This window comes from Maniola jurtina, chromosome 15 (assembly GCF_905333055.1).
Source record: "Maniola jurtina chromosome 15, ilManJurt1.1, whole genome shotgun sequence".
NCBI lineage: Eukaryota > Metazoa > Arthropoda > Insecta > Lepidoptera > Nymphalidae > Maniola > Maniola jurtina.
In genome coordinates, this window is record NC_060043.1 from 1,488,081 (window position 1) to 1,505,650 (window position 17,570).

The 17,570-nt window shown below is 35.0% G+C and overlaps 1 protein-coding gene across 2 annotated transcripts in view; it reads right to left on the reverse strand.

Annotated features, from left to right (window-relative positions):
* Nucleotides 1-11,017: 11,017 nt before the first annotated feature.
* LOC123872314 (mucin-5AC) overlaps nucleotides 11,018-17,570 on the reverse strand; it is an 85,527-nt gene continuing 78,974 nt past the window's right edge. For both annotated transcript variants that reach the window (XM_045916525.1, XM_045916526.1), the window contains exons 17-19: nucleotides 16,821-17,045; nucleotides 16,362-16,511; nucleotides 11,018-16,210 (exon numbers count right to left, since the gene is read on the reverse strand). In XM_045916525.1, coding sequence (XP_045772481.1) covers nucleotides 11,530-16,210; nucleotides 16,362-16,511; nucleotides 16,821-17,045 — 5,056 coding nt within the window. In that variant the 3' untranslated portion in view covers nucleotides 11,018-11,529. The remainder of the gene's footprint in view (nucleotides 16,211-16,361; nucleotides 16,512-16,820; nucleotides 17,046-17,570) is intronic.

Sequence of the window (17,570 nt, forward strand, 5' to 3'; positions counted from 1 at the left end):
CAAAAATCTCTTTTTTAGGTATAAAAAAATAAACAGATCGAAAAGGGCTTACTGGGTTATTTGATTGTTGTATCTACCTATCTAAAATAAACTCGCTTCAAAACATTTATTCTAGAACAAGGCAGATGCGTATTTAATTAGAATTCCTTTCAAGAAACCAGTTAAAGGTCAAGTAATGAACGGCTTACTAAAGTGGTCATAAACGTTCGTTGCATTGAGTTCTCTTGACATCTTTTTTTGTGATGATAGTTAAAATAAACGGCGTAGTTTATGTACCTAAATAGATTTACATTTGACAGTTTAAAGGCTCTTGGCCTATGTTTGGATTGTTTTGAGAACCAAATATGATTTATATACTTACACAAAACATGATATTTCTTTAAAGCCTAGATATATTTTCATTTTCCCTAAAAGACGAGTAGGTTTAGACGCTATTAGTTCTAAAAAGTTTTCTCCTGTAACTAAGGCACAATGCATATCAGCAGAGTAGAGAAAAGGCGAGACGAGGCGTCTTATTTTAAAACAATTCAAACTAAGCTTTGCCATGCGTGACGGTAGCGTGATCTGCCCATTCACGCCCGAACGCGCCACACAGCATCCGTGTTTTGTTCTCAGTTTCAATCACAATAGGTTAAAATAGATACATAGAGTTTAAGTTGTTATCAAAAACTTTCCTTCACTCCACTCCGTCTGTATGCGTTACCCTTAATAGCAAAACTACTTCATTGTAAGCAAAACGGCTAAAGTTATCCAAATTTCAATTTTTAAACCACACTTACTATATACTTTTTTAAAATGTATAAATAATACGTAGCATGAATTATGTACCTTCATTATCAGCTAGATATACGTTTCATTTAAAAATCTTAAGCCAATCAATAAGTCCTTATGGAGCCTAAACCATTGACTATTATTTCGATCAATATCTTGGTTAGTGGTTCAAAGTAGGCATACATATAGCCAAATATGCACGACACGTAATACTTGTCGACATGCACGTGCTTAGCCTTGGCTTGAATTTGAAATAAAATAAGTACCTATCTTGGTTGCATGCTTTTGTACTAACTACTAACGAAGCAGTATCTTGAGGAAACATGAGAGTATCAGCATAAGAGTTCTCCATAATGTTCTGAAAGATGTGTGAAGTCTCCAAAATCCACACTTCACTAGTGTGGTGGACAAACCCTACTCATATAAGTTCGTAGCTTAAGTTTGGCTTGATTAACTGTAAATATTATTTATTTAATAAACAAGTTTTTCATTATATGTTCAAAGTATTTGATAAAGACTTTATCAAAGAAAGTAAGTGTAGGCACTAGTAGTAGAATCTACTAGACTTATTTAGTTGTTTGCCTTTCAATAAAAATTTTATTTATTTATTTATCTAGTGCCCATGTACTTTGATAAGATATACTGACCAAAATTCAAGCAATAAATATTTTTCCATATATAAATTTGTGAAATAAACAAAAAGTTTCGATTTACGTTCGAGTCAGGAAAATAAATCTTCAAAAGACTTCAACGCGTTCGCGGCTTCTCTAGTGCTGCTATTTTGTTATTATTGTTAAAATTATTCTTAAAGCTTAGGTTATTCATTGTCAGCCTATCGCCGGCTCACTACTGAGTATGGGCACCCTCTCAGAATAAGAAGAAAGGTGGGCCATAGGAAACAATCGCTGGGCAATTTTATGGATTATATATATGCATATTATGGATCACCTTTTCTCAAAGGTAATAATATTATGAAGAACTCTCAGGCATGCAGGTTTCTTCACGGTGTTTTCTTTCACCGTTAAAGCATGATATTTAATTGCTTAAAAAACACATAACTCCGTTAGTTAGAGGCACTTGCCTGCGAACTCCGACTCACAAATTGAAGGCCAACGTCCTCACCACTGGGCTATCATCGCTTTTTCTATACTCATGTAGATAATTTCCAATCTGAGCCAAGGTCCAGGTGTGACGACATGTAGGTATTACGTGTCTTGGGTATTTGTGCTTTAATCTGTATGCAAACTGTAGAATTTACATGGTAGATGGAAATGAGATTGCGAAGTAATGACAATATTATATGACATTGGTGGTTTATTTACTACTTAGATAAAGTAATATAATGTAAATAATTATTTACTTGCATATTTATTATTGTGTTTTTACCTGTCCTCCTTATAGTTAAAATTTTTTTGCCTTTCAAATTGAATTAGAGGTGAAAAAATTGTCGCACATGTTGCCATATCTTTAAATTGGTAGAATTTTGAACGAAATTAAATTTCAACATCCAAACATAACTTTTTATGTAGGTACAAACTTTTGCCCAATAGGTACATGCGAATCAGACCTTTAGTTCCGGTGACTATTTACCCGTTATTTACCTACAAACTCATAAAGTTACAAATTTTATTATGAACTAATTCAAGCTATAATACCTACTTACCGATGAATTGTTTCATATGAACTAATTCTATTGAATTCCATGGTATGGTACATATGGTGTTCCATACATCAATTCTTTGAACATGATTCGTGCATAGTTTAACATAAAACGACCCTAAAACATCCATCATAAGACAAGATGTCATAACGCCCTTTTTAGTTCACAGAAAGCACTTGCTAATTTAAAATTCAACAGCCACCGCCACTTAAATTGTATGTTCGTCTGTCCCAACAAGTTTTGTTACGTGATCTATTTGCTTTGATCTTGAACATTAGCATAATCCGCATGCCAGTCTGTTTCGCAACATCTCCGAAGTTAAACGAGCTTTCTCCCTAATGAGTGTTTCCTTCTCATATTGGTTTGTGAACAAATATTGATTGCACAATTCGTGCTTGATATCGATTAGGTTGTAACAAGCTTTTGACTAATCATCGTGATTAACTATCTTACCTTGTAATCGTAATTGTAAATTTACTAATGATTTTCTATGATAATGATTGCTATTGTTTTGTATAATTATAATAAACTTGCACTATCTATTGAAATAGTAAGTAGATAATGTATTTTTTTTGTTGAAATAAAACACTACACTAGTAGTAGTGTAGTAGTAGTAGTAGTAGTATATACGCCTAGAAATAAAACTGTTGCAACTCTACAAATAGTTTTCGATATTATGGGATACTTTACTAGATTCTACCTATATTGAGAAAAAAGGGATAAAATAATTGAATACTCTATTTAGAAATTAAAACTACGTAGGTTTGCCTTCATTGCATTTATTTGATCGACTCTTAACAAAGATTATTATCTTCGTAACTTACTGTACTAACTAAAGTAGGTAGGTATCTACTGATTGCATTTTTAAAATTCTTTAGCCATTTAGACAACCAGGAACAAAAATTAGGTACAACGTGGATACAACTATTAAATTCCTAGAAGGAATTCCGTCCCGTAATAAAACTCAGTTCCTACATCGCCATAATTGTTACCATGATTTGCGGTGTTGTGTGTGTGTGTTGCGCAAAACCGTCAGCGGCCCACGCCTTGTCCGCGTGAATCATAGGCTATGTTGAGATAATGTATGTACCTTATGGTATAACGATTGAACATTACCTCAGTGAAGTCCGAACCTCAGAGCTCGAGTGTTTATGATTCAATTAAACGTTAACCGAGCATAAATCTGTTAAAGTTGTACGGAGAGGAATTTTCGTAATTATAATTTATATATTAATCATCAATCCATACTATCCATATCCGTACTAACTATAATAAATACAAAAACGCGTTGTATGCCTGCATTTTTGTCAGATACTTGATAAGTCAATCGTAATATAATTTACTACCAAACATAAAATTATACATATATACAAGAGTGAACATGACTTGATAAGTTAGAAGTCAAAACTATATCTCAGTTTCACAAATCGCGCGCGACGCGAATTAATTCAAATACGTAAAAATATGGGGAATTATTTTCTACGATGACTAAATTCCGATGACCTTTTCTGAAAAACAGTGCAAATAAAATTTAATGAACTATGACGTAACAGACCGCGGTGGGTTAGACGAACCGAGATGAGAGAAAGCCGTTTTCTCTGCGTTTTATTGTTTTGTTTTTGTAAGAATAGGTAACTGCTGGGTTTATTTCTGACTCATCTCAGTACAATTCGCTTTCTGAACCGATAGAGTGAAAAAGTCACATGAAAGCCACAAATTGGTCATGTTTCACTGCACTTTCAACCAAATTTTAATAAATGTGCATTTATTAGGTAATGAAATTCGGCTATCAAAATAATTTTGTTTTATTATTCGTTCTCGTGGGCTACACAAATTTCAAACCCCTGTTTTAGTCCTTAGGAATGAATTTTCAAAATTCCTTTCTTAGCGGATGTCTACGTCATAATGGCTATTTGCCTATCTGCATGCCTTTCGGTCTAATCCATCCAGTAGTTTAAGCTGTGCGTTGATAGATCAGTCAGTCAGTTTTATATGTATATTCAGATTCATTTTTATTTATCGCTTTGAACATCTTATTTTTATCTCCATTAATATTATAGTTAAAGACGTAGAGTTGATAAGTTTGGATGTAGGGGGTAATTTCCGGCACTAAGTATAATGATCTGATTAAAAAAAACTGATATATAATTTTCTTTCATTGATAGAAAGCCGCAATATCTCAGAGTGTTTTACATTATATCACGTAGATGAAGTGGTGCAAAAATCTAGTTTTGTATAAAATTAATAAATATGTCCTATAATATTTTATTTCATTTGTTTCAGATACCGAGAGGAGAAAAGAAGAGCTTTATTAAATTAAATGTTAAAAAGAAGTACAAAGATTAATTTGGAATTGTAAAATAAAACAACTCTACCCTTGTGTTTCAATTATTTCCCCAACTCCTTATCAAAAATTTAGGAACCAACCTATTTTTTACATGCCTATTTCCTTTCATACACTGATGAAACTTCCTGACTTTCCCTGTGATTTATCTTATTCAAAAATTATTATTTTTCTTATAAAGGGAAGACTTTCCTCTACCAAATCGGAAAACTGAGAAATTCATACCGAAATTGGTAAAGAAAAAGTTTTCCCTTTTGAAGGGAAACCTTTCCCTTCAAAAGAAGGCCTCTCTTTTTGAAGGGGAGAGGCTTTTGGAACTAAATCAGTAGATTGCCAGAAAATTTCTCTCAGTACAGTTTAAGATGAAACGTGTTATATATGAAAACTGAACCATAATGTTACTTGGGTCCTAATAGGCCTATATTATAATAAATAGTAGGTACTCATGCCTATACTACTGATAAATAGTCCAAATATTGCTTGGGACTATAGCTTTGCTACTTGGGTGAAAGCATCCAGACTGAATCAAAATTTTTAGCACAAATTGCGAGTAGATCATCATGATCAACCCTTCGCCGGCTAACTACAGAGCACGGGTCTCCTCAGAGAGAAGGATTTAGGCCGTAGTCATAGGGCGTAGGCAACGCTGGCTCACAGATCTTTAAGAACATTACGGAGAACTCTCAGACATGCAGGTTTCCTTACGATGTTTTAACTCCGAAAGTCTGTGATCGAACTCCCGACCTCCGATTAGGAGGCGTACATTCTAACCACTAGGCTATCACATCTTTCACGCAATAGTAGATAGGTATAATACCTATAAGTTAATTTTGCTATAGCTACTATTGTCTTACTCGCTGATGAGTGATGACATTTGGCTGACTGGCAGCTAATAAGAAAACTTCTTCGCAGCAGCTACTTGAAACAACAATCAAAGTTAGAACGCAGTTGAAAATCCTGCTGTTCTTGTGGGACTCCGAGAGATTCACATCAATACCACTGTCGTACACCGAGCTCCAGAGGTTATTTACGTTCGCATCAGAACGAGTCTATAGACCTCGTCTGTTCGAGAAAATCCAGTGTGTATTTTATCTAGATGATTGACTCAATCCATCTATCATCATCATAGATGGTCAACCCATCACCGATCCACTGCTGAGCGCAGGTCTCCTCTCAAAATTAGAGGGGCTTAGGCCATAGTCTGCCACGGTAGCTTTATGCGGATTGGCAGACTTTACACACAAACAAGTATATTATGGAGAACTCTCAGACAAGATGTTTTTCTTTCTAACCAGCAAAAAAATATTTTCCCAAACTCGAATTCATACTAATATAATGAATGCGATAGTGTCTGTCTGTCTGTTAAGAGAAAATCTAAGAGTTCTCAAGAAATCTAAATCCACGCGGACGAAGTCACGGGCATCATCTAGTATTACATAATATTTAGTGGGCAACCCTACAAAATATATCTATCTACTATTATTATAAACAGGTAAAGTATGGAAGTTTATTTGTAGGAAGTAATCTCTGGAACTACTGAACCAGTTTTAAAAACTCTTTCACCAGTAAAAAGCTACATTATTTCTGAGTGGCACAGGCTACACTTTATTTTCTAAAAATTAGAGATCCCTACGCAAATTGTAATATGCTACCCAACCGTGCGAAGCCGGGGCGGGATGCTAGTCACACTAATATTATAAAGGAGAAAGTTTGTATGTGTGTGTGTGTGTGTGTATGTTTGTTACTCCTTCACGCAAAAACTACAGGACGGATTGGGCTGAAATTTAGAATGGAGATAGATTATACCCTGGATTAGCACATAGGCTACTTTTTATCCCGGAAAATCAAAGAGTTCCCACGGGAATTTTAAAAACCTACATCCACGCGAACGAAGTCGCAGGTATCAGCTAGTTATCTATAATTTCATTATATTGAGTAACACCTTTGAGTTATAAATATAATTAGTATTACTCACACTGATAATAATGTTCAAAGAATTATAATAATTTGGCACATTACTTTGATGATAATGGCAATATCGATTGCAATTATTAGCTGTAAGTTGTAGATAGGTATGATTGTAACCTTGAGTTAATAATATACATTCTTTAGTCATGTAATCATGTTTTTTTTTGTATTTTTAAAGACGGCAGGCTTATGAATGATCAGTTGGTCACGTTTGATTTCATGTGATTCTGTCTATAAATAAATGTAGAGCAGCGCTAACTGAAGTAAACAATATGACCTTTTGATGGGATAGATATTCTAACCAATGGTATATCGACAAGGATAGAATTAAGTTGGAAGACCGAAATATGTTTAGTCATTAGATTTATCAGCTATTGTACAAAGATAGCTTGCATCCCAGAGACGGATGCACGCTGTCCGTCTGTTTGTCTGTCAACGGACTGTATCTCATGAGCGAGATTATAGGTAGAGTTGAAATTTTCAGTGTTACTGAGGTAATACAGACTGTGTAAGCATCTTTATCAACAAATAATAAAAATATCAAAATGGTCACCATGCAATTTTTTTTAAAGTACATAGTGTATCTAGTTCGATGATACGGAACCCTTGGTGTTGCTAGTCCGACTCGTACTTAGCCGGTTTTTATGAACCGTTACAAAACAACTAGATTTCACGGAACATAAAATCTGAAACCTAAATGATCGCGGAAGACCGTATGCCGATTAATTAACTTTTATTATTTAAGAACGGATCTAAAACATGTGTTACATCTTAAATGCGATTGTAAAACAAAAGTCATGTTATATTTAATAGCCGTGTTACATAAACTACTTAATTCACTTTTTTGTCGATGTTGTTTATTTACGTTTGCGATCTTATTTTATGGCAAGTAATTAAAGCTTAGGAAATAATTCACTCTTTGTTGATGATAAGATGGACTTGCGATCTTATTTTATGGTAAGTAATTAAATACTTAGGAAATAATTCACTAACTAATGCATTAGCATTGAACTACAATTGCATTGGTAATATTTGGGATCGTGGTAAAGTTCTCAAAAATAGGCTGGGTAGAAACTTTAGTGCTTAAAACCCGAGAAATTAGTTTACAAAATCCCTAGCCTCCAATAACATAACCTAACAATTTTGGGACTCTCATGATTTAATTATTTATTATATTGTGGTTGTAATCAAAGATCGGTCATGAATAACTGTTACTTCGGTACGGAAAACAGACTCTACTGAGAAAAGCCGGCTAGAAACTCAGCAGTTGCTCTTTTCACACTAATATTATAAAGGCGAAAGTTTGAGTATGTGTGTGTGTACGTTTGTTACTCCTTCACGCAAAAACTACTAGACGGATTTGGCTGGAATGGAGATAGATAATATCCTGGATTAGCACATAGGCTACTTTTTATCCCGGAAAATCAAAGAGTTCCCACGGGATTTCGAGCAACCTAAATCCACGCGTGTCGCGGGCATCGGCTAGTAATAGATAAAATAAACATACTTAATATCAGAAGTTTTCCTCATATTCTGATACCGTTATTAAGTCACATAATATTGCACAAGCTATGCGAGTAAAATGGCGATATGCAATGCAATCCGCATCGACTGTGGACCAGTCACGAATTGTGCATCTCTCACAACACCATATCCGTTCCAATGTACTCACAATATTACCGGGAAAAGGCTAGGTACACGTAAGTATATAAAACAAGTCAAAAGCGGTAAGTAATATATAATAAGAATTTCACATCAAAATCATACTTTTGAAAAAGACGCAAAATTGAAGTCGAATACCTGTATCGAAATATTATATAAAATTCTATACATAAATAACTGTACCTTTACTTTACACTAAGATTTTTTCTACTAATGAGTAAGTATTTATACTATTTATATTATTTTTACGAAATAAATAGATTTTCATTTAAAAAAATCTAACTAAAAGGATTTATTCATTGAAAAATAGACGTAGATATAACGTAGTAAATATGATTTTCTAAGAAAATGTGACGTCATAGTCTCATGGAAAAGAAGCCGCCAAGCTTTAAGACTGGATTTTTGAAAAGTCTCATGGGATACGGAATAAAAAGGATTTATAATTACACATATAATAATATTTACAATAATCTAGAACCTTCGTTGACTTACAAAATATGGATCTATGTAAACAAGCAGTCTCTATTCTCTATTGGGAACATTAGGTTCTCAAATTAATAAATCCAAAACAAAGCTAACATGCTAGCCAGTTACTTAAAACCACATCAAGTTCGTAAACTAAGTTCTATTACGAAACGTAAATATACATTATACAATTTAAGTCGAATTCGAAGTAGTTCAAGAGAAGGGCAAATTCTATATTACACTACAAGTTTGGATATGCCAAGTAAGGACAAATCGGCCATTGCTTGCCCAAATAGCCCTTACCTAAGAAATATTATGTAATCTCCTTTAGTTAGGAATGCCTGGCCTACTGAGAAGGATCAGCAAGAAACTCGGCAGTTGCTCTTTCCTGCGAAAATCTGGTAAGATAGATGCGACTTAAGGAATTACATACGTGATTGAACTTGTATAATTTTCAGTCAGCATCCTGTTCAATTTTTAACCCACGACCCTAAAAGAGGGGTGATATGTATAGGTTTGACGTGTTTATCTGTGTATCTATGTATCTGTCTGTGGCATCGTAGGTCCTAAACTAATGAACCGATTTTAATTCCGTTTTTTTTGTTTGAAAGGTGGCTTGATCGAGAGTGTTCTTAGCTATAATCCAAGAAAATCGGTTCAGCCGTTTGAAACTTATTAGCTCTTTTCTAGTTACTGTAACTTTCACTTGTCAGGGGTGTTATGTAATTTAATACTTGTTTAATATTATAAAGGCGAAAGTTTGTATGTGTATGTATGTGTGTGTGATAGATAGCTTATATCCTGATAACTTATAGCTACTTTTATCCCAGAAAAAATAAAAAGTTCCCGTGGGATTAAAAAAACGTATATCCGCGGGGACGAAGTCACTCGATCATCTAGTTTTATATTATTTTCATCAAAGGTAATGAAACACGACGCTCTAGACTTTTTGCGAGTCCACAATATATTATTCGTGATGGTGCTTATATCAGATTTCGCAATCCTACAAAAACTGACAATGTCAAGAATACAAAGGTCAATTTGAGAGAAACCGATACAAAAACAACAACAAAGCATCCATTATCCGTCGCTGGAAAAAGCTACAATATTGTTTTATGAGCAATTGTTAACGATCGTAAGAAGTGAAACAATGACACTAGGTAATTAATTGATAGGAAAAGCGGCGAAAAGTTTGAGGTTTCGAAACTTTAACGTTTTACGTACTTAGTAAAAACTACAAGACGAGATCCAGAATATATATTGAGAATAGATATTTTATTGTGTAGAAAACAAATGTCGCCGTATGTAAGTATCAAGAATTATGTCTTAGCAACATTGCCTTTTTTGACATGTAAGGGTGGAATAGTACTCAATTTGAATAAATGACTTAGATTTTGACTTTAATTCGCAGTATTTTCTCCACTCTTGTTTATTTTATATGAGCTTTTTTATTTCTCGTGTAAGAGTTTATCGTGCATGTACAACAATATGTTATAAAAGATACTATTCCTAGACTATTTTAATTTGGAGCAACAAAATGCGACAATATTGCATGCTACAAATGGAAATATTAATTTTGCAGCTTTAAGCAATATGCGATTTTATGCCGAGAAAACACCTTTCTGTAGTATTGGATATGATGTGCCAGTCTGCCGACGAATTCCTACATTTCAATTTATATACAGGCATACAGCCCTGTGCCTGAATGCGGCACTGGCATAAAACAACCTTAACGTAGTACGTATATAAAATATATTGGCGTACCCACCACCGCACTTTTAGGGTAACACGCACTAACGAAGAAATATAATAAAAGAAATTACTTACCTTATAGTTGTATCCATTCCAATGTGCTGAATGACATTTTAAGTGCTGTGATATTGATTACGAAAATAATGTTTTACGTGTCCAATTTTAATGAATGGACTTCGAATAAGTAATCTACAGAAAAACAAGTTTTACAATCAACTATGTTGTTCAACTTTGTTATTACTCTAGATGCCCTCTTTTGCTATTTTTCATTTCCTTGGTGTTATTAAAAAATAATTAAATTACGTTTACTGATAGTTTATTACAACCTTTTATTAAATTTTGTAAAGTACATTTACATAATTTTAACATTATGTTCCGATGTTTTTATACAAATGGTAACGTTAAAAAGTATTAGTAAATTAATAATAAAATAATTAAATAGTTTTACACTAATCATAACCTATGACAATTTGTGTGCGAAAGCCTTTATACCAAAACGGACTAACATTAAAAATATACATTTTTGGTAAGAAAAACTTTCTGTTCGTATAAATATCTAAGTTAAAGCTATAAATCTTTATGACATGACTACACTGAAACTGTGGATTATTTCTATATTTACAAGCAAATCCCGTTACAAATGAAATGCAATGAGAAACTACGATTTTCTAACGTACATAAAGTTACTTTTGTACTGTTTGGTACCTAAAAAGTATTTATAAAGCAACTTTAATGCAGAAAAATTAAATCAATTTTTCTATAAAAAGTCCTTTTTGGTAAAAACCGTAGTTAACTAGTCATTCCATTGCTTAACCGTCTAAACCAACCCAACTAAATATACAGACTTAACCGATTTAAGTTTAAATTTGGCCAACAAAACTACTCAAAAGAGTTTCGTCAATAGCTTTTACGTATATCCAACTGCCGTAGTAGCAACTGTTGTGAATCGTCTTGGCACGAATGCAGGTCGTAAGTTGGGCCTTATCGGTTTTATCACAACTTTTCTTTCAGTCGTCGTTCGAGGTGATTCCGTAGTAAAAGTTCTCGTTTTGTTGAACTTTCTTCTTATATCTACTGGTACATTTTGAACTCTTTTACTACCCGAAACACGCGATCTACTCGGACTAAAACTTGTCGTTTTATTGATTTTCTGAACTAAATTAGGTGTAACAGTTGCATTTATTGTTTTGGGCGATCGCGAAATTGAATTTAGTCGTGTTATATTTAACGGTCGAATGACAGGTCTTCTTGGGAATCCAAATTTGGCTCTCTTGGCTTCTAGTGGTGAAATTTGAACTGTAGTAGACTCTTCTGGAACTGTTTCAGTTGTTATTGGTGTTGTTTGTGTAGAAGATTCCGTTGTTTGCATACTTTCCGTTTGCATCGTAGTTGATTGAGTTGTAGTTAGAAGTTCTACGATTGGACTGGTTTTAACGTTTTCTGTCGAATTGGATGGTAAAGCTGCTGTTGTTGACGAAGGTTCAGTCGCAATAGATGTAGATATACTAGATTGTGTTGTTTCAGATGATTGTTGTAAAATAGAAACACTAAACGGATATATTATAGTAGAGTCATCCACTGTCGGTGCACCCTTAAACTCTTGACCCTTCGCAAAAGTGACTATACTTCGTCCAGCCTGAGGTTTAACTATCTTTAACTTAACGAGACTGGCGTCTTCCTCCTGTGTAGGCACTGGTGCTGAATATACTACAAATGGCTTATTAACATCTGCATTACTCACTTTTCTAGGTTTCATAGGCGTTTCCGTTTTAAACAAAGCCTCCAATGGCAAAATTGAAGGGTCTGTTAGCATTAAACGTGGAGTAACAATTTCAAAACTTTTTGCTTCGTTGTTTTGTTTATTTTTTTCGGTATCGTAAGCCGCGGGAACGAATTGCCAGTTCTCATGCTGCTCTTCTTCGGATTTATCTTCTTTTTTCTCCTCGTTTACATAACTTAAGAAATCATCGTTAAATATGTGTTCCACTTTATCTCTTTCATTAAGTTTTGATCTGTCTAGAACTTGATTAATATGTCGATAAGCTTCATTCATACTTTCAGAAGCTACAAGGTTTTCTTTAGGAATATCGGAAAAGTCGACTAATGCTCTTGCATTGCGTGCTTCATCTATACGTATAGGATTGTCTGGTGGATTGTCTACGGGGTACACATGGCCAAGTTTAGTTAAATAAATAGGGATCTCATCTTCCACAATCTTAATGAGACTATACCTACTGACTTCTCCTATTTTATCTAACGTAGGTTTCTTTTCTATCATGACTTTGCCTTCTTCAATTAATGTGGTTTCATTGTTCTTATTTAATCTATGTTTTTCCGATTTTGATGATACTTCAACAACTCTACTAACAGAGAAAAGTTTGTTAAACTGAGTTTTGATAATAGGTGATACTTCAGGATTGTTTGTTGTAGGTTCAGGCATAGATTCAGTTGTAGTTTCTAATGCGACCTGTATTTTCCTTGTCGTGGGTGTATCAGTTGAAGCTTCAGTTTCAGAATCTGTGTCTGTTTGTACATTTGTGAACAAATCTTGTGTACTGGGATGAGTAGTATACTCTAAATAATCATCAGTACTATTATCTACTTCCATTTCAGCTGTAACAGATTCAATTTGACCTGTTGAAGAGATATCGGTATTCTCTGAGGGTGCTGATGTGCTTATTTCTGATGAAAGATAATCATCACTTTCTGTTGTCGTAAGATCATTTTCATTAACTACAGAAGTAGTGGAAATTTCTTCGGTTTTAGTTGTCTTAGTCTGTGATGTAGAATTTTTCAAATTAATAGCTTGTGTTACTTTTGGCGTGTATCCAAGAGGAACGTTTTGTACGCGTTTTTTAGTGTCATTGACCGGTTTATTGCCACCAAATCGATTGTAAATAGCAGTTCTGTTTAACGTATTTCCAAGTGAAGGTCTAGGGATTTCGGTGGTAGATGTAGTAGTTCTGAAGGTATTGGAATTTATAATTTTAGGTTTGAATAGGGGTTTTTTAGAAGTAGGTCTAAATCGTGCTGGTTGCTCATCTTCGTAAGTTTCATCTTCTGGGGGTTCTTCCAAATCTTCATCAATAGGTTCTTCTTCTGCATTGTCTTCGTATTCCGCAGAATCTGGTTTTCTTGTGAAAAGCTGGCTTTGTGGTACAAAAGCGAATGGACTTTCAGGTTCTTCTTCGAGAAGCTCCTCATCTGAATACTCTTCTTCATCTGAATACTGATATTTTGGTGTCGTTCTTGCCGTAGGATATGTTCTTCTTGTGAATGTTTTCAGAAGTGATGGTTTTCTTGTTGTAATCCGACTAATGAATCCTGGTCTATCAGTAACAGTTGCAGGACTAGTATATGCACCTGGGTTATATTTGCGACTAAAAGTTCTACTTCTCGAAGGTGTTGATTCAGTTGTAGATGTCAATAATCTTTTTGGGGGTCTGTATGGTGACCTAGACCTTGGTGAGGGTGATGTCAACTGAGTTGTACTACTTTTAGTTGTTGTTTCAGTTTCTGTGAGAGATATTTCAGTTGTAGATGATTCTTCAAATAATTCACTATTATTACTATTCGAATCTTTATCATCATTCGTGAATATTTCTTTGCTCTCTGTAGTAACACTTTTACTTTCTTCGCTTGGTTGCTCAGGGTTTTGATTATTAGGAGTCGAGTTTATTTCACCTTCCTTTTGATCATTCTCTATAGATTTTACATCAGTATCCCTATTTTCTAATATGTCTAATGTCTTGTCATCAGTTTCGATAGTAACATCTGGTTTTTCTTTTGTTTTATTTGGTGATTCTAATTTAAACTTAGGGGTTTCTGTTTGTTGTTCGTTCTTATCACTGTCTTTATCTTCTTGTTCCCCTTTTCCAGCCAGTTTTTCTATTGGTTCTTTCAATATTTCAGATTCAATATCAAACCTTAAATCATCGTTCTCTGTTGTCGTTTTAGGTGCATCTGTAGGTAGTACAGGAATAACTGTCACTCGAGTTCGTTCTCCGTAATTAATAATGTCTTTTGGAGCATCTTTAAAACCGGCGTTTACAAAACTTACTAATTTAGGTGTTAATTCAGGTTCTTCTTCAGTTGGTCTAATTTTTTTCCTTATTATTTTACGAACTCTTGGAATAGCAGCTGTAGTCGTCTCAACAACCTCAGCAGCAGCTGATATTTCCGATACTTTTTGAGTTGTTGCAGGTCTCCTACGAATAACCCTAAATTTTCTTTTTGCATTTTTATCCTGATTGGAATCCAAAATGGGAATACTTTCTGTTATAATTTCAGGTATACTTAAATTGTTTTTATCACTATCACTCGATATTTCATCGTGCTCCTGTTCTTCTATAGCACTTTCAGAGAGCGAAATATCATCATTTTTGTCATCTATTTCATCGTCATCAATTTGGGACGTGGATACTTGTTGAATTGTGGACTGTCGAGATGCATATGGTAGCTTTCTACCTAGTGATAACGGTGCTGCAGTGGATGTAGTAGCCCTTTGTCGGCCAAAAGGTAATCGTGAACGTATTCTTGGATTTGGTGACACAATTACATTATTTTCAGGTTCCGCTGTAAAAGAAACTGTTCTACCGAAAGGCCGAGGTGTAAATCTAGTAAAAGTCGGTCGCCTTAGATTCAACGGAGACTCAGTAGCAACGGATTTAGTTAGAGCTTCAGTAGTTGTCAGGTATCTACTCCTGCCTCTGGTGTTTGAGCGTCTTTCATCTATTGTTGCGGCAGATACTTCACTGTCATCTCCTTCGTCGTCTAGTATTGTTGTGACTCTGCTAGGGAATTTAACACTGTTTTCTGGAATTTCTTCATTTTCAATAATTTCTGAAGTATCGATGTCAATTGGTGAGAGCGACAGCAATTCGTCCCGGTTAAGTTGCGGTCTAAATTGACCTCTAGAAACTTGTGACGCGGCAGCTGAAATAGAATCTTCAGGTCGAGAAGTTTGGAATCTACCCCTAAATCGTCTTAATTGCCCACTATTACCAATAGGCTTTACACCGTCTAGTTCACGACTATCAGGGGTAGTGGACCGTACTTTTCGTAAATTTTCACCCGATTCATTTGATTCTGATATTTCATTGGGTTGGGATAAAGGCCGTCGTCGGCGAATAAATGAATAATTCCTAGAACTCACCTGTGTTGTGGAAACTGGAGCAGCTGTTGAGGTTACAGTGGTTGATCCTCGGCGGCGCAAGAGATTACGTCTAGTAGACGCACTAGAGGGAGCTGACGTTGTGCTGGTAGTCGTTGAGGAAGGTGTAGTTATTGTTGTGGTTGAAGTCGTAGTTGTTTCGGGCTCGGGTAATTCGGTTGCTTGTGTAACTGTAGTTTGCGTTTGTTCTGATTGAAGACGTTCAGTTTCATCAGTATTCGGGGCATTCAACAAGGAAGATATTTGAACAGAAAGGACAGTGGTCGGTTCAGGGGTGTTTGGTTCTTCGGGAGGTGCGAGGGTAGTAGACCGGGTTCTGAGTACTGAAGTGTAGAGTGGTTGCGAAGATTGAGAAGTGATTTCTCTTTCCAGCACTGTCTCTTGTGATTCCTCTCCTTGTTCAGAAGCTCGATACCTGCGATTAAATTAAAAATGGTTAACATTTTACCGCAAAATTATTTTGATTCAAGTTTTTACAGAAAAAATCGAGAACAAAATAAATCAATTTGGAAAAAACAAAGTAATTTAGATTTAGAAAATAACGTATGTGATGGTGTTCTACTCACTGTGCAGTGGTGGTTTCAGGTGTGGTAGGCCTGGATCTTCTGATGGTCACATATTCAGGAACATTCTCTCGCCTAGAGCTGGCTATGTCTAGAGAATTAGGTGATTCTTCGACAGCGACATATGGTTGCACGCGTTCGAAAAGTGCATTTCTGGAAAACATACATTCTTCAAAAAAAATATCTTGTAACAGCTGAGGTACTATTACAAAGTTACTAATACAAAATACGAAAAAGCCAAGAGCATAAGAGCAATCTGCTCAATCATGACGGGTCCGTTTATCACATTACGTAATTTTATATTGTACGGTGACTATAAGCAAGTTCTTCATAATATAAGGCAAGACGATTTCAATATTTCACAAGATGTGCTACTGTTTGGACAATCGTCTAAATCAAATATTTTTGAATAAGAATTATGAATTTATTTGTAGAGATTATAAAGTTTCCTGAAATTCTTACCTAGAATCATCAGGAGTTTCCGTGGTAGCAGCTGTACTAGGCCTTGTTCGTCTTATGTTGACGTACTGAAGAGGTTTGGGCGTGGTGCCGACGGACGCTACAGGCTCTTGCCTCAATCTCGTGCGCTGTTGTACTTCTTCAGATTCTTCTTCAGCTTCCTCGCTATCTGTCGGGTCCTCTGTAGTTGAACTCGTTGAAGGTCTAGATCGGTTGATCGTCGTGTACCTGTATTATGCATCAGATAGATAGATAGAACCCTTTATTGCACACAAAAACACATGTAAAGGAACACAACACAGAAAGAAGAAAACAGAAAAAACTATTATGTGCAAAGGCGGCCTTATTGCTTAGAGCAATCTCTACCAGGCAACCTTTGCCGAAAGGAGAAGCTAGTGTTGGATAGTACCAATTGTCAGTTTATCTTTTTAATGAGTATTTGCTACAAGGTTCAATTTAGTTTTGGTAAAATACTTTTTTTTTCACACGAATGCATAGACATTCGTATTTTTTTAATAAAGTTTGTGCTTTTTTTAATTTTATTATAATTTATGATAGATCTGTACTCTAATTTATAAACATTTTGGTCGCAATTAAAATCCCCCACGAGGTTTTATATGACGGTGAGTTGATTGTGGTAACTATTTGTCTCAACTTAAAACTAAACGCTGAGATCTATAGAGCGCTCTTTGACTTTGCTCAGACTTATGACACTGTTAAAACGAGACAGCGTTATACCGCTGGCATAAATCT